General features: G+C 42.8%; 1 protein-coding gene across 3 annotated transcripts in view; it reads left to right on the top strand.

Moving 5' to 3' along the window:
- The window catches only part of col24a1 (collagen type XXIV alpha 1 chain), a 143,946-nt gene extending 124,553 nt beyond the window's left edge, over window positions 1-19,393 (top strand). For 2 of the 3 annotated variants that reach the window (XM_073939503.1, XM_073939502.1), the window contains exons 46-60: window positions 745-798; window positions 1,249-1,356; window positions 2,863-2,970; window positions 3,056-3,163; window positions 3,687-3,740; window positions 3,903-3,965; window positions 4,127-4,180; window positions 4,270-4,305; window positions 4,883-4,918; window positions 5,377-5,403; window positions 5,943-6,002; window positions 6,533-6,689; window positions 6,824-6,933; window positions 8,893-9,105; window positions 15,586-19,393. In XM_073939503.1, the coding sequence (XP_073795604.1) occupies window positions 745-798; window positions 1,249-1,356; window positions 2,863-2,970; window positions 3,056-3,163; window positions 3,687-3,740; window positions 3,903-3,965; window positions 4,127-4,180; window positions 4,270-4,305; window positions 4,883-4,918; window positions 5,377-5,403; window positions 5,943-6,002; window positions 6,533-6,689; window positions 6,824-6,933; window positions 8,893-9,105; window positions 15,586-15,690 (1,293 nt within the window). In that variant the 3' untranslated portion in view covers window positions 15,691-19,393. The remainder of the gene's footprint in view (window positions 1-744; window positions 799-1,248; window positions 1,357-2,862; window positions 2,971-3,055; window positions 3,164-3,686; window positions 3,741-3,902; window positions 3,966-4,126; window positions 4,181-4,269; window positions 4,306-4,882; window positions 4,919-5,376; window positions 5,404-5,942; window positions 6,003-6,532; window positions 6,690-6,823; window positions 6,934-8,892; window positions 9,106-15,585) is intronic. The other variant, XR_012398847.1, reaches the window with a different exon arrangement.
- Window positions 19,394-21,519: the final 2,126 nt, after the last annotated feature.

Raw genomic sequence — 21,519 nt, 5'->3', positions numbered from 1 at the left:
CCTAGCAACGCTTTAGCCACCACAAACATCACTTTAGCAACTACATGACAACATGGTAAGAACTACAAATAACACCTTAGCAATAACATAACATCATCCTAGCAACCACATAGCAGCACAGTAAAAACCACAAACAACACCTTAGCAACACCATAATATGTTAAAAACTAACAAACAACACCTTAGCAACCACCTAACAGCATGATAAAAAACACAAACACTACAGCAATGACATAAGGGAAAGAAGTGGAATGATGATGGAATGGTGATGTGGGATAACAGTGCATATATTAATGCATATATCTGGGACTGTATGCAGGTTTTACATCATTAAGAAAATAAGCATGCACGGAGTCATACATGCTAACAAAGTTTCATAGCTGCCTAAATATGCTGATTTGAACACAGCAGATGTGAGTTGCGTAACCAAAATAGTTCTGCATATTCATCTGCTTGTGTTTTATTTATCCTGTAAGTCTCCTGTAAACTCTCTGCAATAGATATCAGACAGGAGCGCAGTGGAAACCTGAGCTTTTGGCCACCCAGCGTGAATTTATTTGATCGTATCAGACTGTGTGTGTTATCCGGAGCATTACTGCAGTTCTGTGCTCAGAGACGCTTGAAGAGGCATTTTTAGGTAACAGACATTTATATAAGAGTATTAAATAACTCTGTGTGTGTGTGTGTGTGTGTGCGTGTGCGTGTGTGTGTGTGTGTGTTTGTTTGTTCGTTCGTTTGTTTTAGGGTCTTGCTGGTAAAAAAGGATCCCGAGGTCCTGCTGGAGCTCCGGGCACTGAAGTGAGTGTTTTACATCTTTACACTGAACACATCAATGCATTTTCATTTTAAACACACAAAGTCTGAAAGTGTCTGCTCTGGAGCAGTTATAATGGCAAAATCATGTGACGTCTTTAAAAGCAAGGCTTTGTGGGTCTGTCTCCTGTGGAAGCTTGTGCAAACCATAGACACATAATCAAATAAATAATAGTCAAAAATATATATGTTAATGTGTTATAATAAACTTAGAGTTGTAATTCTCTAAGAAAGAAGTCTGAAATGTCAAATGTACATGATAAATGTGGCACACACACACACACACACACACATTATGTTAAAACAAACTTATTTTTGGATGTGATCAATAGTGATTAATCTTCGCTCAGCTCTTAAATTAAGTCAAAATTGTGCTGCTGGATACCAGCTTTAGTAGTTTTCTTAGTGTGCTTCTCATGTGTGTCTGCTCCTCAGGGTGCTGGGGGTCTCCCGGGGCCTCGAGGGCCCATCGGGTATCCCGGATCTGATGGTCAGCCTGGTCTTCCTGGTCTACCAGGTTCACCTGGATCAAAAGGCCGACCGGTGAGTGTGAAACTGTCATGAGTTGGGTCAAGTCACAGTGGTGAAGGATGCAGATAGAGCTTTATTGAACATATATCAGCAGTCCAGGTGAAAATGGGCAATCAATAGTTCACAAGGAAAAACAAAGTAATTCTCTGAAAAAATACTAAGGATCCCGAAGATCCTGAACCACCGATATTTCAAAACCCTGCTCTGAAATATATCAAAACACCCAGGTATATCCCGCAGTATTGTCCTGCTCCCGCAAGATTCTGTCCTGCTCTTGCAAGATTCTGTACTGCTCCAACAAGAATCGGTTCCGATCCTGGAAGATTCTGTCCCACTACCGCAAGATTCTGTTCAGCTCTCAAGAAATTCTGTCCTGCTCCTCCAAGATTCTGTCCTGCTCCAGCAAGATTCTGTCCTGCTCCTGCAAGATTCTGTACTGCTCCAACAAGAATTGGTTCCGATCCTGGAAGATTCTGTTCAGCTCTCAAGAGATTCTGTCCTGCTCCTGCAAGATTCTGTCCCGCTCCTGCAAGATTCTGTCCTGCTCCCGCAAGATTCTGTCCTGCTCCCGCAAGATTCTGTCCCGCTCCCGCAAGATTCTGTCCCGCTCCCTCAAGATTCTGTCCCGCTCCTGCAAGATTCTGTTCTGCTCCCTCAAGATTCTGTCTTGCTCCCTCAAGATTCTGTCTTGCTCCCTCAAGATGTCCTGCTTCTGCAAGATTCTGTCCCGCTCCCTCAAGATTCTGTTCTGCTCCCTCAAGATTCTGTCTTGCTCCCTCAAGATTCTGTCTTGCTCCCTCAAGATGTCCTGCTTCTGCAAGATTCTGTCCCGCTCCCTCAAGATTCTGTCCTGCTCTCTCAAGATTCTGTCCCGCTCCCGCAAGATTCTGTCCCGCTCCCTCAAGATTCTGTCCCGCTCCTGCAAGATTCTGTCCCGCTCCTGCAAGATTCTGTCCCGCTCCCTCAAGATTCTGTCCTGCTTCTGCAAGATTCTATCCTGCTCCTGCAAGATTCTGTCCCGCTCCCTCAAGATTCTGTCCCGCTCCCTCAAGATTATGTCCTGCTCCCTGAAGATTCGGTCCTGCTCCCTCAAGATTCTGTCCTGCTCCCTCAAGATTCTGTCCTGCTCCCTCAAGATTCTGTCCTGCTCCCTCAAGATTCTGTCCTGCTCCCTCAAGATTCTGTCCTGCTCCCTCAAGATTCTGTCCTGCTTCTGCTAGATTTTGTCTGGCTCCCGCAAGACTCTGTCCTGCTCCCTCAAGATTCTGTTCTGCTCCAGCAAGATTCTGTTCTGCTCCTGTAACATTTTGTCCAGCTCCAGCAAGATTCTGTCAAACAATGCAGTCAGTGCGTCAGGTCCTGTGAGACGCAATAATTAATGAATGTTGTTTGTCAGTTGTTTATTTCTGTGAATGAATGAGTGAATGATGAATTTGATCGGTATCATCCTATGTTTGCTCATAAACTAGAGTTTCTGAGATCTGATTGGCTACTGCTTTTTGATTGGCATGTCTGCAGGGTCACCGTGGCGATATTGGTCTGGAGGGAAGGGCAGGACTTCCTGGTCTGCGAGGTGAAGCTGGTCTTCCTGGAGTCCCTGGAGAAAGAGGACCTGAAGGGTTAAAGGTCATCTACAGAATATATTAAAAATAATACTTGATAAGCATATAAATATGCACGTCTGAACTTTGACCTGTGTATGCATGTGCAGGGAGAAATGGGTTTACCAGGAGACAGAGGACCGGCTGGTGTGAAGGGTATGGAGGGCGCAACGGGGGACCAAGGCCTGAAAGGAGAGCAAGGTGCTAAAGGAGAACCAGTGAGTCTCTTGCAGATATTTAACCACTTCTCATTGCTTAATGAGAATATCTGCTTTACTAGATATTTTAGAAACTGCTTTTTATGAATACAGGGGTCTAAAATGTTTAGAATATATCAATATATTAATTTGGAAATTGAAATAAAAATATATTTTCTCATTGGCTTTCTGCCATGACCCCTTGTTCTGATTGGCTCTCAGTCATGACCCAGTGTTCTGATTGGTTGTCAGGCATGACACAGTATTCTGATTGGTTGTCAGTCATGAATCAGTGTTCTGATTGGCTCTCAGTCATGATCCAGGGTATTGATCGAATCTCAGTCAGTCATGATCCAGGGTATTGATTGGATTTCAGTCATGAGCCAGTGCTCTGATTGGGTGTCAGTCATCTGATTGGCTTTCAGTCATGACCCAGTTCTCTGATTGGCTGTGAGTTAAGGTCCAGTGTTCTGATTGGCTTTCAGATGTGACTCTGTGTTCTGATTAGTTGTTAGTCATGTGACCTGTATTTGATTTCCTGCAGGGTGAGGTGGGAGATGCCGGCATGCTGGGACTGATAGGATTTCCAGGACCGAAGGTCAGTATGTAGAAACTGTGCATGTGAAATCGAATGAGTCAGGATGGGTCACTTACCCACATAAAACTAATCCAGATCTGATATCAGTTAAATCATGCAATACAGTGGTTGATAAGACTAAACCCGAGTCTGCTGTTAAACAAATGCTCCTCTGGCTCTCAGGGTCCGGATGGAGATCTGGGCTACACTGGTGTTCCTGGACTCAAGGGACCAGCCGGTGTTTTGGTGAGTGTCGTCTCATCTAGTTTTTAATAAATAAGTGTGTGTCTGATGGCCAGTGTTATGGTTAGTGTGTGTGTGTGTGTGTGTGTGTGTGTGTGTGTGTGTGTGTGTCTGATGGCCAGTGTTAGTGTGTGTGTGTGTCTGATGGCCGGTGTGTTTTTCAGGGTTTCTCGGGTCCTGTGGGTCCAGTGGGGATGATCGGGCCAATCGGGGAGCCTGTGAGTGTGTATTCTGCTTCTGGAGTCTTCCCGAAGCCTGATGAGGCAGAGATAATGTGTGTTTTCTGTGTGTTTTCTGTGTTTTTCAGGGCGTTCGGGGACCTAAAGGAGGACGTGGAGAGATGGTAAGATCTTCAGCTCACTACATTCATCTGTTTACACACCTCAAGACCTGAAATATCAGTGTGTGTGTGTGTGTGTGTGTGTGTGTGTGTGTGTGTGTGTGTGTGTGTGTGTGTGTGTGTGTGAGAGAGGGAGAGAGACTGTGTGTGTGTGTGTGTGTGTGTGTGTGTGTGTGTCTGTGTGTCTGTGTGTGTGTGTGTGTGTGTGTGTGAGAGAGAGAGGGTGTAAGAGTGTGTGAGAGAGTATGTGAGAGGGAGAGTGTAAGAGTGTGTGTGTGTGAATATGTAGGAGTGAGAATTTGTAAATCAGTGTGAGGGTTTGTGAGTGTGTAAGGGTGTGTAGGTATGTGTGTGTGAAGTGCACAAACTGGACTGAGAAAAAGCACACACTCAACACACTGCAATACCAGCAGTGACCTGTGAGGTGCGCCAATGTCACATACACACACAAACACACACGCAAACACAACACACACTCTTGAATATAATATTGAACATGTTATTTATTTGTTTAGTAGTGTGTAATGAATGTAGTGTGTGAAGGCGTGAGTGTAAATGTGTGTGTTTTGTGTGTGTTCAGGGGCCGCAGGGGCCGCAGGGCAGTCCAGGGCCACAGGTACATCATGCATCACACATCACTACACTATATTCATCAGTCGATGCTCTGAAGGACTGTTACTGAATTAAACATTCGTCTGCTTTAATTTCTCTTCTTGCATCTGTGAAAGCTGTGAATAAATATTGAATAGTCATGATTTTTTATAATGCACATTTATGAAACTTTATGCAATGCCATATCTCTACATAACTTCAAACAACAACACTAATAATAGTAATAATAAATACAGAAATCATCACATTTTAATAAATCATTTTAATTGATTTAATTGCATTTCTTCTGTGTTGAAATGTTCCTGAATGCGTAATGAGAGTTACAGTAGAATATTCAGTATTATAACACTGTAATGTAGATATGAATCTGCTTACAGACGGGGGTCAGGGCTAGTTTAGCATAACATATAAGTGTTTTATGAACTCAGTGCATGGCCAAACTGAGTTTCTGTGTTTTTACAGGGACCTCCAGGTTCTCCAGGCCCATCGGTAAGACATCAAGCACAGATTTTAATATTTATTATTAACGTTATTTTACATTAAAGTGTTTGGATTTTGGCTGATGCTTTTAATTATGATTCAATGTTTAATGAAAAAATATTACATGAAATTAAGTGTTTTTGTTTATTTTTGTAAAGTATAATAAATGAATGAATTTGTTCATTTTTTTTATATTTAATCATATTTTTAATATTTCAGCAATTGAGACTCTGCTTCTCCAGTCCATGTGTCTTGATTTAGAAGTGTTTGTATGTTAGAAATGTCATTCAATGACGTTTTGTTTATAATCTATTTATTATAATATTTAATTATATTTTTAATATGTCTGAAAACAAGGTTTTATTCACGTGTCTACTCTAGTGCTTGTGTCTAAAATACATTACATTATTTTATTCATTCATTCATTCATCTTTTCAGAACACAAAGCTTTGCTCCTCCAGTGCACGTGTCGTGATCTGTGTGTATGTCAGTTGTAGTGTAGTAATGAGTGTAAATCGGCATGTTTTCCTCCATCTGTGCTTCCTTAGAGACTCTTGAGGCCTGCGGTGGAGCCGCTGCTGGAGCCGGACGCTGATCTGCAGCTGGAGGTTTACAATTATTACAAGTTCATCTTTATTTCTATAGCGCTTTTACACTGTAGATAGTGCCAAAGCGGATTAACACAGAAGTTCTGGTAAACAGACACCGCTTTAGTCCAGTTTTCACAGATGAACTTCAGTCAAGGTGCTTTTAAGTCATTTCACTGGACAGCCGTCTTTAAAGCGCCTCTCAAGCGTTCAGTCTGAATGGGGAAACATTAAAGTGTCTAAAACTGTTAGCCAAGCTTGCAACTACACTACAAATCTGCACTCATTAATAAAATGAAGCAGCAAACGTCATAATGAAGCTTAAACATACGTCTGCCCCTCCCCCGGAGAATCCTCAGTCTATAGTGATCACTGATTGGCTCCTGTACTAGAAGGCGGGGCTTCATCTGCCATATTGACTGTTACACTTTTCCCCATTCAGAACTGAGTGACACGTCTGGTGTACTCTAGAGTCTGTAGTTCAGTTCAGTGTAATGAAAGGCCCAAACGTCCAGCAGTGAAAGCAAACAGAGTTTATCCGTATATCTCAGGGTTTCCAGAACACCGAGCAGCAGAGCGCAGAGATCCTGCGGACCATTCAGTATCTGAGCGGCGTCATCTCCAGCATGAAAACACCGCTGGGAACTCGAGAAAACCCAGCGCGATTCTGCCGAGACCTGCGGGACTGCAAACACACCAGCAGAGACGGTAACACAACCAATACACACAACACAACACAACACTGCTGAAGAACACAGTCACACACACTGATCACACACAGCACAACACTACAACTGTGCATGTGGAGTGTAATGTGACGCTGTTTGCTGTGTGTCGATCAGGTTTGTTCTGGGTTGATCCGAATCTGGGCTGCACATCTGACGCCATTCAGGTGTTCTGCAACTTCACTGCAGGTGGACAAACCTGCATAAACCCGGTTACCAGCGATCAGGTACTGCAGTCAACACACAGACATTACTACTGCCGACAAAACCATTACAGATAACACTGAACACACAACACTACTAGCTCTATATATCAAACCCCAAATCAGTTCTACATTTACTTGTGTTTGATTATTGCAGACAGTACAACAAACATTATTAATGTGTTCCTCACGATTTGTATAAACACGTTCTCCAATTTTGGTTCGTGGAACACATTTCAAGTAGTGATGGGAACTTCAGATCATTTTACTGACTCGGATCTTTGAGTCTCGTTTATCAAGATGAACGAATCTTTTTTCGAGTCATTTCGTTCATTTGGTTCAATTTGCCAAAATATTATTAAAATGTTATGAATTGCTTTCAAACACATCTACAACTAGCCCAAAAGGTTGATCACACGACAAATAACTCATAAATAGAATACTATAAGAAGGAGAAAATAATAATTCAATGTTTACCTGCTCTTTTGTCTGTGAAGGTATTGTCGTCTCTTTGCTCAGCTCAGCTCTTCATGTCTTCAAATGTCAGTGGTTCGTTCACGTTACAATGATAGTCACATATAATCTTATGTACACAGTCCATAGGAGCCATGATTATTAGTTCACCTTTCAATTCAATTCTTTTTCCAGCTCTAAACGCGTATGATTGGCTTCTGCCTTTCCACGATGAACGACTCAAAAGACTTGAAATGAACGATACCACCTGCACAAATGTGCGCACGAACAGATGAATGAATCACTCCCTGAGAGGTGTTCCCGAGTTCCCAAGTCATATTGAAGATCCGTTCAAAATGAACAAATCTTTCATGAACGACCCATCACTAATTTCAATAAGAGTGGTAACAGTAAAGCCACAGTGTGATGTTGCTGTTCCTTTTCAAAACACTTACAGACATTTAGGGATTGAAGACAGCAAGTGCTGAAGTGTCTCAGCTGTAATTCTGTCCCATTCTTGCTGCAAACAAGAATGAAGGTCGGCAACACATTCTCTATTGGAGACAGGTCGGGACTGCAGGCAGGCCAGTCCAGTGTCTGTCTCCTCTTCCTCCACAGCAGGACTCTGTAATATGAGCTGAATGTGGTTCTGCAATGTCTTATTGAACTGTGCATGAGCGTCCCAGGAGAAGACTAATATATAATGAAAAATATAAATATATTTATGAGGAAAAAATAAACAATAATAATCATGAGGAACACATTAGTAAGTTAGTGTGTTGTTTTGTCCGCAGTCAAACACAAGTCAAAGTAAATTCAGAAATCTCTACTTTCTTTTTTTATCTGTGTTTTCCATACTTTATCTGATTTGGGATTGTACAAACATTACTAATACTATCCATACTATTATACATCACTAGTACTCTGCACACAGCTGTGATGATGCACATTTGCTGAGGTGGTTCTGGTTGTGTATTGGCTTTATTTACTGTTAAATCTGCTGCTTTTGACTGTAAATGAACCTAACATGACTCAGAAAGTGACTCCAGCTGTGGGAAATGTTTGTGGAGTGAATCTGAGCATGACTCTGCAAATCTGTCATGTGATTACGGTAAAGTAAGGGCAGGTTTCCTGGTGGTGACTTGCAGAGAGAGAGAGAGAGAGAGAGAGAGAGAGAGAGAGAGTGTGTGTGTGTGTGTGTGTGTGTGTGTGTGTGTGTGTGTGTGTGTGTGTGTGTGTGTGTGTGTGTGTGTGTGTGTGTGTGTGTGTKTTTGTGTGTTTGTGAGTGTGTGTGTGTGTGTGTGTTTGTGTGTGTGTGTTTGTGTGTGTGTGAGTGTGAGTGTGTGTGTGTGTGTGTGTGTTTGTGTATGTGTGTGTGTGTGTGAGTGTGTGTGTGTGTGTGTGTTTGTGTGTGTGTGTTTGTGTGTGAGTGTGTGTGTGTGTGTGTGTGTGTGTGTGTGTGTGTGTGTGTGTGTGTGTGTGTGTGTGTGTGTTGTCAGACGCTTGTGCTGATGTCTCTGTTCTCCACAGATGCTGTATGGTGTGGGGAAGGTCCAGATGAAGTTCCTGCATCTGCTGAGCTCCAGTGTGTCTCAGAGCGTCTCCATCTGCTCCAGTGAGCCGGCGGTGACGGACACACACTCCACACACACCCCACACACGCTGCACCTCCACGGCTGGAACGGTCACGTGTTCCAGGAAAGCTCCAGCGCCGGTCCTGATGAGATTCTGCACAACTGTGAGGTCAGTGCAGTGAAGGAGCAGCACACTTCAGAACACACAGCGCAGCACATGCTGCTCTCGCTCAGAGTGTGTGTCGCGACTCTACCCTGCTGAAAAATCCAGCTTAAACCAGCCTAGGCTGGTTGGCTGGTTTTAGCTGGTCGATCAGGCTGGTTTTAGAGGGGTTTTGGCCACTTCCAGCCTGATTTTAGCTGGTCTGGTTGGAAAATGACCAGCTAAATCCAGCTAAAACCAGCTTGACCAGCCTGGTTTAAGCTGGATATAGCTGGTTTTGGCTGGACTCCCAGCTTGGCTAGGCTGGTCAAGCTGGTTTTAGCTGGTCATCTCCCAGCCTGTCCAGCTAAGACCAGGCTGGAAATGGCTGGAAACCAGCATGGAAGTGGCCAAAACCCCTCTAAAACCAGCCTGATCGACCAGCTAAAACCAGCCAACCAGCCTAGGCTGGTTTAAGCTGGATTTTTCAGTAGGGTAGTCTAAATATTAAACATTGAAGATCAGTCTGCATTTTCTAGACAAGCAAGAATATAGTGTTGTGTTCAGAAATAGCGAGTGAAAATGAGGAGAGTTTGTCCTGCAGACAGCAGATTGATCTGCCTCTGGGCTGAGCAGGATGATGCTGTTTTTGGGTTGATTGAGGTTATTGTAGTCGTCACTAGATGGCACCAAACAGTCTCAAATCCACAGTGTTTTTCCCTGGTACTAATATTGACTGACGGTGATTCTCAGGTCCGGGATGAGTCTGTGTTTGGGCTGGGTGATATTGATATTTATTGACTGAACATCATCGCCAATATCCATTAAAAATGATTTAGTATGTAGTTTCAGTGTGTAGTTTTGCTATAGTTTTACTAAAATGTGGCTGCTGAGGACTTGTAAACGGTGCCGTTTTCCATCCGCACCTAGTTGAAAACATCTAAACTTTTCTGAATGCTGTGAGCGCACCGCGATTCATCCAAGTAGAACTCGCCATTCTGCTTCTCGCGTTGTATGAAATACACACATTCGGGTTATAACAGCAGACTAATAACCTCAGACAAACACTGCAGCGCTGTTACCGCTCTCTATAATCTTGCGTCAGAGCTGCAGCCGGTTGTCCAGTTGTCGTCCTCTGAGAAATCGGTTAATGGTCACCTCGTTACGAGAGACGCCGGGGCCTGGCCTTCAGAAGGTTTAATCCTGATAAAATTGATCCAGATTTAGTAATCCTGTTTCTGTGATCCGGGATCGCGTAATCCAGCTGAGGCAGTTTTTCAAAGCAACATGGGATTGGATTAATCTGATCTGGATAGGAACTTTCAGGATCACTAAATCTGGTTAACCAGTGCTCAAACAGGAGAGGAGATCACAGTGTACAACTCTAGATATGTGAAGAGCAACAGGTAGAATAGCCAGCGTGGGGTCAATAAACAAAAACAAGAAACCCTCAGCCCATGCTCCTCCAGCAGCCCGCTCAGCTGACAGCTACAACACAAACACTGTACAGTGAGGATATTCATAACAAGCTGCAAATATAGATGTGTTGAATTCAAAACAAAGACAATATCAAAAACTCCACAGTAATGTCAGACTTCCTCATCTGATGTGGAGAGAGCAGCTTGTCTGAGCGCAGGCTTTAGGAGGCTGATCTCGGGTCTGGTCTTGGTTTGCTGCAGTGTGCTCAGAGTCAGTTGTTCCTCTGCAGATGAAGCTGTGCTTCTGCCCTTTCAGTCTCTTTCTGCAGTTGTTGAAAGGGATTTCAGAAATCAGAGATTGCCATTCTTTGCCTTTTTTTGGTTATTCTGTGATCATTGCGTGCATCACTAATAACTATTCGCAAATACTTGCTAAAAGTGGCCCAAATTTGTTACAGGATAACTGGGCCCCATTTGTCAAATCTTCTCCGGGCCACTAAGGCTGTACTCACACTATGTACAGTGCTTGTCCCCCCTCCCGTCTCCCCCGACGGCCCGCACTCACACTACAATCGGGCCTGGGCACGCTTACGTCATCAATGCTGCGCTGTTCAGTGAGCGCTCTCGCACTGTGGAGATTTCTCTAGTTATATCGTTTCGGTCGTTTGACACGCAGTCAGATATTTCACCGAACAGATCCGCCACTTTTGGCGCTCATAAACAATCATAAAGCCCTCGTGCTGCAGGAATGAGGAGGTCTGCTGAAGGCGCAGCTGACGTGCTGTGAGGGGTTTGCGTCTTTAATAATCTACGGCAGTTTGCGTTCACTGAACAGTAAGAATGATTAATAATCCATATCAAACAGCCCCTTAAAGTCACGTCTCGCTTTCAGTTTCGGGCTTTGGCGCGTTTTGCACTCACACTACAAACATACCGCGCCAAAGCCCAAGTGAACCGCGCTCAGGCCCACCTCTTCCAACCGGGCCAGGGCCGGCCAAGTGAACCATACCTGAGCCCGATTCAGCGCACTCACACTTCTCAAACGATCCAGGAAACGGGCCTGGGCACAGTATGGATGGCATAGTGTGAGTAGATTCTAAAGGCTCAAATCCACAATAGCCAGAGTTTACTGTGCTGAAGATTTGCCAAAAGTGGCCCACATATGTCTTAAGATAACTGGGCCACATTTGCACCTACACATGTGAGCCACTTTAGGTTTAGACCCAGATTCCCCTTAAACGACTAAGCTTTTTCCAACTGTGCCTCACGCTTGTCCTCCATCTTTTGGGCCAAATTGATGATTTTCCACATGGGCCACATTAGACTCACATTCAGATTACATTCTGCCATAAGGGCCAAATCTTTGCCTTAAATGGCCCATAAATGGATTTGAGTCTTTGGCCCACTTTGCCATTGCACAGGTGGACCACTTCAGGCTCATTCATTATGTCTGGGCCAAAGGAAGAGCAGCAGTGCTGCAGAACTGCCTAAAGTGGCCCACATTCACATGCTGTCTGGGTCAGATTTAAAGGGCCATGAAACCCCTCGTTTCAGCAGGGTGTTTTCACACCCCTACTTTGGAAAAAGTCAGAAAAGTGGGCGTGTCCAGCTCTGTTTAGGGGGGAGTGTCGGAGGAAGAAAAGAGGCTTGGTGTGGGAGTGTCTATTTGGGCGCGGTGACTTTCAGAGTCAAAACACACACACACACACACACACACACACACACACACAGGAGAAAGTGACTGTGTTTACATGGACATCTGTAGTGGAATTATTTGCCAAATGATTAAATGGTGGACTTTAACTGCAGTTTGGCTCTTTCATTCAGGGAATTCATTCATGCCCCTCGCGACAAACGAGATATTTGATTGGAGGATCTGCTCTAAGCGTGTATTTTTCATGCAATGTTTGATACCGCACGGCGAATGAGAGAGAAAAACCCTCCGCATTTCCCGGAAACTTAGATGCACACGGCAGGTAGTGTCAGAAAGCCGCGTGTGTTATTCCGGTCACAAAATGCGGTGAAAATCCTCCACGAGGTTAAAGTTTGGTTGTAGTGCTAACTAGGGATGTGCGGAGCAGCCGGTATTTGTATTTGTATTTGTATTTGTTGAGGGGGGAAAAGTATTTGTATTTGTATTTGTATTTGTATTCGAGTAAAATTCAAAATGGTGGAAAAATATATATTTTTTCTATTACACTTCTAATTTACATTATAGTGAAAGTATTGTTTAATTATACCCATTATATAAATTATAGACATGCAATATTGGTTGTTGTTTTTGAACATGTGACAAGAAATGTCATTGAAAAGAAAATAACATAGAAGCCATTATCTCATCCATGGTTAAACCAACAACTAATAAAATACCATTGTGAATATTATGAACCCCACCACCACCGTTCTTGTTGAAGGACACTGAATAGACAGAACAAAAACAAATAATACTTCAAAAAACTGTTCTTCTTCTGAAAGAACTTCTTTCCAATGCACAGAATTCCAAAAACTAAAATTAACTAAATAAATCTAAATAAACCCCTGCCTGGGGGATCTGGCAGAACAAAAGTATTCTATATAATACTAAAAGATACAGCCCTGCTATTGTCATCTGCCTGACACAAAACAGACACAAAGTTTGTTTGTTTGTTTTTTTTATGTTTGAAACTGACTTGCTGGGGCAGAATGTGGCTGTGTTGATGGTTTGGTGCTTGTGGAGGATTTAGCAGAGCATAGCTGTGCTGATTGAGGGGATTGATGCTTGTGGGGGGTTCACAGACAGTATCAGGAGAGGATGCTTTTAGTGCATGTGATAATACATTACATAGAAGGTTGCGCGGTGCAGTGTTCAGTGAGAAGCGCTCTCTATGGCAAGCCTTTTTAGCATTTAAATCTTTGTTCTGACCCCATAAATATATTAGAGATATCTCTAATTATATTTTGACTAGTCATAATTATAATTCCACTACTCAGAATGACAATTAGACATATCTGCAATTACAATTGTACTAGTACGAAATCAGATGAATTTTGACTAGTAACAATTGTAATTGATATCTCTGAGTTTTTACTAGTCATAATACATTTAGAGATGTCTTTAATTCATCATATTTAGAGATATTTACAAATATATTTGAAGATATCTCTAATTAATTTACTAAAAGTCTAATTACAGTTGTAGATATATTGAATTGGATTTTTGACTAGTCAAAACTCATTTGGGGATATCTCTAATTACAATTGTGACTAGTCAAAACTTATTTAGAGATATCTGTAAATATTTTTCAATGGAAGTCAATGGAGGAATATGACTAGTCAGTCATAATATATTTGCAGATATCTCCAATCTGACTAGTCGAATTATAATTATGACAAGTCAAAATATAATTAGAGATATCTCTAAATATATTTATGGATAGTCTGAACAAGGTTTAAATGCTAAAACGGCTTGCCACACGCTCTCACCTAGTAGCACAGTGGAGAGATCTCTAGTTATGTCCTTTCAGTCGTTTGTTATGCAGTGACATGCAGTCAAATATTTCGCCAAACAGTCCTTAGGGATGCGGTGACACGCAGTCAGATATTTTACCGGACAGATCCGCCACTTTTGGCGCGCATAAACAACCATAAAGCCCTCGTGCTGCAGGAATGATGAGATCTGCTGAAGGCGCGCAGCTGACGTGCAGTGAGGAGTTTGCGTCTTTAATAAACTACGGCAGTTTGCGATCACTGAACAGTAAGAATGATTAATAAATCCATATGAAACAGTCCCTTAAAAGTCACGTCTCGCTTTCAGTTTCGGGCTTTGGCGCGTTTTGTCTCTCTCTCTCTCTCTCTCTCTCTCTCTCTCTCTCTCTCTCTCTCTCTCTCTCACTCACTCACTCACTCACGCGGGCATGCACTGTGGTCTCATGAGGAAACGCTGCTTTTTGATATAGTGTTTTTCTTGCTCCCGAATACAAATCATTTTTCAAGTATTTGTTCGAATCAAGTATTCGTAAAAACACGCTATTCGTGCCTTTCCGAATACCGTATTCGGGTTCGGCTCCACCCTTAGTGCTAACATGTTTACACTCTGTGCAATAGTTAACTTAGTTCGATACGAACAAACTGAATAAACAAAGAGCACTGCTCGCTCACTTACCAAATCTGTAGAGACAGGACAATCACCAGCAACTAGAGCCGCGTCTTTATTAAGAGAATACTACAAGCGAATCCGGATCTCAGCGTTTGCAGATGAGAACAGCTCTCAGGTAAACAATAATCCTCCTCAGACACGTAAGTTATTGTTGTCGAGCGTCGCGTACACTGTTATTCCACACGTGACTCCAGCTGCGCTCTCACAGAGAGAAAATGAAAACAAAACTTCACTGCAGCAAACTATAAAAGCTACACTTCACGCTTGTTTTGCCAACACAACGTGGCGTCTCTGCCGTCTGAACACTGTGACAGTAATGAATATTAATGAAGTTGCACAATAGAGCGCGCTGATTGGTTTGAACCAAGCCTTACTCATGCATTAATGCAGCACACTGTAAGACGTAATAAGACTCACTCTAGCACAGACGTCCAGTCTGCACGCTGGAATACACGCTATTATCTCATGACCGTGACGCAGCTTCAACAATTAGTTTCAAACCGGAAGTACGAATTTGCTTGAAATAACGCAAAAACAACCAATTTACACTTTTTAGTGAAATATAGGTGTCCTAATAGTGTTTTTAGCAGTGTGGGACACATATACCACACATGTGTTTTGGTGTTTTGTGACCCTTTAAGAGTCACTAGTGTTTATTTTATTATGAACAGATCAGATATTCTGTTGAAATATTTTTGTTTTTGACTATTAAAACTATTGGGAATCCATACAGAATCCAGTATTCCAGACAGCTGTGTAGTAATCTGAGATGACAACCGGCTGGATGTACTTTATGCCATACTTGAGTTATACATTTACTGACGATACTGCTGTAGACTGACTGTTAATGTGTGTGTGTGTGTGTGTGTGTGTGTGTGTGTGTGTGTGTGTGTGTGTGTGTGTGTGTGTGTGTGTGTGTGTGTGTGTGTGTGTGTGTGTGTGTGTGTCCATCAGTCCGTCTTCCTCCAGACGCAGCACACTCAGCAGCTCCCCCTCGTGGGCATCGAAGGTCTCGGAGAACAGCGGCGGGTGGAGGTGGGTCCCGTCTGCTTCCTGTGAACCACTGAAGGACTTCCTGTTGCTGATCTCAGACCTGCAGAACACAGAGCCTGCGCTGTTGACCTGTGGTCTGCTGTAGTAGCGTATGGAGCGGTGGATGTGTTGATGGTGCTCTACCTCCCTCACGTACAGGTGCTCGCGTTCAGGTGCCGCAGGCAGAAACACACTCTACGCAAATCCGCCATGGGGACCGCGCAGCGCCGGTTCAGCTCACTACATCATCTGTGTCAGAGAGGGAAATAATACGCTGGATTATAATGCTGATAGGGGCGCAGTGGGTAGCACAATCGCCTCACAGCAGGAAGGTTGCTGGTTTGAGTCTCGGCTGGGTCAGTTGGTGTTTCTGTGTGGAGTTTGCATGTTCTCCCCGTGTTGGTGTGGGTTTCCTCCGGGTGCTCCGGTTTCCCCCACAGTCCAAACACATGCGCTATAGGGGAATTGGGTAAGATAAATTGTCCGTAGTGTGTGTGTGTGTGTGTGTGAGAGAGAGAATGAGTGTGTATGGGTGTTTCCCAGTACTGGGTTACAGCTGGAAGGGCATCCGCTGTGTAAAACATATGCTGGAATAGTTGACGGTTCATTCCGCTGTGGTGAACCCTGATTAATAAAGGGACTAAGCTAAAAAGAAAGTGAATTACTCCACATGAGCACAGGTGTCTTGAGAACCGCTGTATCTCCATTCACACACATCAAAACGCAAAACCAGGAGACTAAAATAAATCAGCGTGTGCTGTTTTCTGATTGGCCGACACCACTGTGCGTTTTTTTATAATCCTGAAGGATTGTGGCACATGCATGAACATGGCTCTCATGTCCCAATGTAAGATCTCAGGTGTCAGAAAGTCAGACTAAACACAATAAAGACGCGCCAGACACCACAGAAATTGGCCCTGGAGTTTGGCGTCATCCACTCGCGACACTTTCACTATCCTGCGTTCTGAAATGATTCCTCACCGCAAGCGTAAACAATCTGTAGTGGCAATCTTAGAGCAAACTCAGTCGATGTTTTTGCAAACACACACGGACACATTGAAGGAATCTCTCCAGGAACGTGACGTCTGAACCAGAGGTGGGTGGTGACGAGTTACATTCACTTGAGTAAAATTATTGAGTTACGAGTACATTTAAATATGTGTACCTTTACTCAAGTACAGTATTAGAGATAAATCATTACTCTTCACTACATATGGCAGCGTTCCTCCGTTACTATCCAATGATAATAAGATGATCCATGTTTTGTTTGCAAATATCACGAGACGCCGCATTGAAGAGGTTGTGTTACGAGAGGTTGCTATAGAGACGTGTCTCCCGCTTTCGGTTAGGGCGCACGCACATGTGTTGGAATGATGGCTGAAGTCGAGGAAGACGTGCGAGTTATACTGCGGTCACGCCATGGCAGTCTGCGGTTCCGAGAAGGGCGGTCATGCTGTCTGTGCAGTGAGTTTATCAGAGTTTATATATATATATGAGCAATATCACACGAGTAGCAGTGAGATATGGCTGTATATCAGCACTGGTGGGAGACGTGCCTTAGCGTTCCACTAGTGCTGATATACAGCCATATGGCACTGCTACTCATGTGATATTGTGTTTATACAACAGTTCGACGGCACAATTGTGTATATAAATAAGAAAATCAAACACGGAGAGTCTCAAAACCCTTTTTTAATAAGGACTACTTTCTTCCGCCATTCATTCACATCTGCAGCTGACGTCAGAACAGCAGAAGTCGTTACTCATTCACCAACGTCACTTTGGAGCTAGTGTTTGAATGACTCTACTGATTTTAAAAACTGCTGATTTTGCTCACACTTTAGGATTATAAGGCTGAACGTGACATGAAATGGCATCCATCTACAGAGATATCTTCTTACAGTGTTACAGCCTACAGTATTTCTCTGTTGCAATCGGGATTTCACAGTAATCAACCCAGAAAAAAGCAACGCAATCACTACCAGACTGCTGTTGTGTTTGCGATGAGGAAAAACAGTAAACACGTGCGGCATTTCTGCGAACACAACACACATTCCTGATATGCCAGCAAATCAGTATAAATACAGCACTACAGCATACAAAAGAGAGAGATCCACTTAGAATATCACTCTTACCAGCACACCTGCCAACATGTCTCTGAAAATCCAGGGGGTCTCTGAATAGTGAGTAACACTGTTGACAAACGGGATGGGATGCAGCAGGTTTTGGGCGGCTGCCGCCATCGGGTACTGTACCAAAGTTGGCAACCTGGGGGTGTTTACAGACTGTACCAAAGAGGCAATACTCCCAGAAAAAACAAGAGTGTTGGCAGGTATGCCTACCACTTTAGTAATGATTTGATCTGCTGCAGTTAGAAATCAGACTGTTATAATCTTCTAAGCGTAAGGGCTTATTATGCGGTTCTGTCGCCATCTTGTGGATAGAAAACATCAACCACCTTAGGTCTACACTATGGCTGGCTAATGTCCGCCGACGAGCTCTCTCAGAAATTGTAAATATTTTAAAATAGGCACTATTCTTATAAATAAACTGCATAGTTGCAATCTAAACAACTACATTCTCCACTAAAAAGCGTCAGAAGTACACGATGTTGTCTAACAGCAGTAATATTTGTCGAACTGTAGAGTCTCTCTGCTTGTTGCTGGCTGTATGTGGGCGGAGTTATACACAAAGGTGAAGGGTGAAGAGGCCTCTGTGTGATGTTACTGGCAAAATACTGCACGACTATCAGCCAATCAAATTCAAGAACCAGACAGAACTGTTGTATGTATATATATATATATATATATATATATATATCATCAAAAATAACTAGTTACTGTTGAGTAATTTTTGCATCAGGTACTTTTTCCTCTTTCTCGAGTAACCTTTACGATTGTTACTTTTACTTGAGTGAATATTTCCGCAAGTACTTTTACTTGAGTTTAGATTTCGAGTACTCCACCCACCTCTGGTCTGAACAGGTTGTGTATTTGCGTACAGTGTGTTTCTGGCCGTCAGGTGTGCATTTTTGTTCGTTTTTCTGTTGCGTTCGGTCCTTTCAATCTGAACGAAGCTAATTTATATGAACAGTGTGTTAAGTTATATTCCACATCGCCTTAAATATACCTTTTTTCACTTAAAGCGAAGCCACGAGTATCTCACGTACATCTTGAAGAGAACTGATGGGATTTTTGTGCAGTTTCTGTTGGCGAAAGTCTCATTATAGTGTTGTAAACCCCTCTGAAAGATCCTCGCAGGTGAATAAAGCAGGTATACTGTGATGTTTCCCAGCGCTGCTCGTGGCGTGCGGTGATTCCTCTGTGGTGCTGCAGTATTCAGAGTTTATCATTCTTGATTTCCCCTTATGTATATTTGGACATTATATGTTTGTTTATTTATGTTATCTTCGTCCAGTACTCCAGTAAATGATGGTCAGCTTCGCCGTTTACTTGGAGATCTTATTTATGTCAGATTTGGTTTTTTGTATATAAACACAAATTGGGAGTTTATGTTGTGTTCTGGCAGCTGCGATTGGCCAGATTCAGATCACATGATCACACACACACACTCACACACACAGACTGACACACACACACAGGAAGTGTAACACACCTGTTAACTTATGATTACAGTATCAGAACTGCCCCTTATATATGTGCCATCGGGAATAAAGACAAAACATGTAAATATTGAATATTTTGACATTAAAATAAACGTTTTAACCCCAGTTATGCCTTCAGTTCTTTTAAGATGGATGATGTGTTCTTGTATGAGGGATAAATGGATGGATGGATGGATGGATGGATGGATGGATGGTTAGATAAATAAATTGATGAATAATTGAGTGGATGGATGGATGGATGGATGGATGGATGGATGGATGGAGTGAGGGATGGATGGATAAATAAGTGGGATGGATGGACGGACGGACGGATGGATGGATAAATTAGTGGGATGGCAGGATGGATGGACGGATGGATGGATGAACAGATAAATAAATAAGTGGGATGGATGGATGGATGGATGGAGGGAGGGATGGATGGATGGATAAATAAGTGGGATGGACGGATGGATGGATGAACAGATAAATAAATAAGTGGGATGGGTGGATAAATAAGTGGGATGGATGGTTGGTTGGATGGATGGATAAATAAATAAATGGATACTTGGACGGACGGATGGATAGATGGATGGATGGATGGATGGTTGGATAAATAAGTGGGGGGGATGGATGGAAAAACGTATGATGGGTTGGTGGATTGATGGTTGGTTTGATAAATATATAAGGGAGTGAGTTGGATGGATGATTGAATGAACAGATGATGTGTGGGTGGGTGATGGTTGCCTGGATAGATAAATAAGTGGATGGATGATTAAAAAAATAGATGGGTTGGCTGTATATATATATATATATAAGTAGATAGATGAATGATGGGTGGGAGGATAGATAAATAGGTTGATGCATGAGTGGGTGGGTGGATGAATGGATAGATGGATGGATGGATGGATGGATGATGTACTTATGCGTTTATGTACAGATGGAAGACCCTACTGACAAAAAAAAAAAAATGCTTAAACCAGTCTAGGCAGGTTGGCTGGTTTTAGCCTGGTTTTAACGGGGTCTTAGTTAAACATTTTCCAGCCTGACCAGCTAAGACCAGGCTGAGGTTAATCTGTTCACATCGCCAATCATCTTATTTTTCCATGATGGAATACAAGTCTATGAATTAAATGTTTGGTTTTATAAATAAAATAGCCTAGCTTGGAAATATTTCATCAGCTTTTTGATAAAATTATGAATTTATTTAGTTAGTAATTTAACATTAGTTTGACCTGACTGTTTCCAGTGTGAAGTATGTTAAAATGTCATTTATTCCTGTGACGATCTTTCAGCTTTTTCAGAATCACGTGATGTGTGTCATGACTCATGTCGAAAAGTCAGTCACTATTTTAGACATTATTTATATCAGTATTTGCTGATAATCACTTGTGCACTGTTTAGTTTATCAAGTCCTAAATTGTTCATGTGTAAAATAATAACATACTGTAGTCATAGATATTTACATTAGATGTCGCCTGTTGTTGAAGGAATGCATCAATAAAGCCGCCATTTTAGTACAGGGTAGCTCTCCCTTGAAATAAATGCTGGACCAAGGTGCCGTGGAGGACTGAGAGCCAGAGATTTACACATACACACGTATATGATTGGGAGTTTTCCCGGTGGTCAGTATACTCAAACATTTAATTAAAATTACGAAAATGATCATTTTACATCACTTTTCCCTGCTGAAAAATCCAGCTTAACCAGCCTAGGCTGGTTGGCTGGTTTTAGCTGGTCGACCAGGCTGGTTTTAGAGGGGTTTTGGCCACTTCCAGGCTGGTTTCCAGCCATTTCCAGCCTGGTCTTAGCTGGTCAGGCTGGAAAATGACCAGCCAAATCCAGCTAAAACCAGCTTGACCAACCTGGTTTAAACTGGATATAGTTGGTTTTGGCTGGACTCCCAGCTTGGCTAGGCTGGTCAAGCTGGTTTTAGCTGGTCATCTCCCAGCCTGTCCAGCTAAGACCAGGCTGGAAATGGCTGGAAACCAGCCTGGAAGTGGCCAAAACCCCTCTAAAACCAGCCTGGTCGACCAGCTAAAACCAGCCAACCAGCTTAGGCTGGTTTAAGCTGGATTTTTTAGCAGGGTTGTATATTGATAGATAAGAGACCACACGGGCATTCCTGGCAAAAAGCATGTGTTTGTGTGGAAATGTAGTTATCCCTCCCTACCTGTTTAATTTGCTCTAATCCGTGTCCTGAAACACTGCTCTCCTGCTTTCACTGCTCATCAGAGGGAGCGATTCGCTTGTGA

The sequence above is a fragment of the Danio rerio genome, chromosome 23 (genome assembly GCF_049306965.1).
Source record: "Danio rerio strain Tuebingen ecotype United States chromosome 23, GRCz12tu, whole genome shotgun sequence".
Lineage (NCBI taxonomy): Eukaryota > Metazoa > Chordata > Actinopteri > Cypriniformes > Danionidae > Danio > Danio rerio.
The sequence above is the reverse complement of the archived record's forward strand: the minus strand, read 5'-3'. Positions and strand labels throughout refer to the sequence as shown.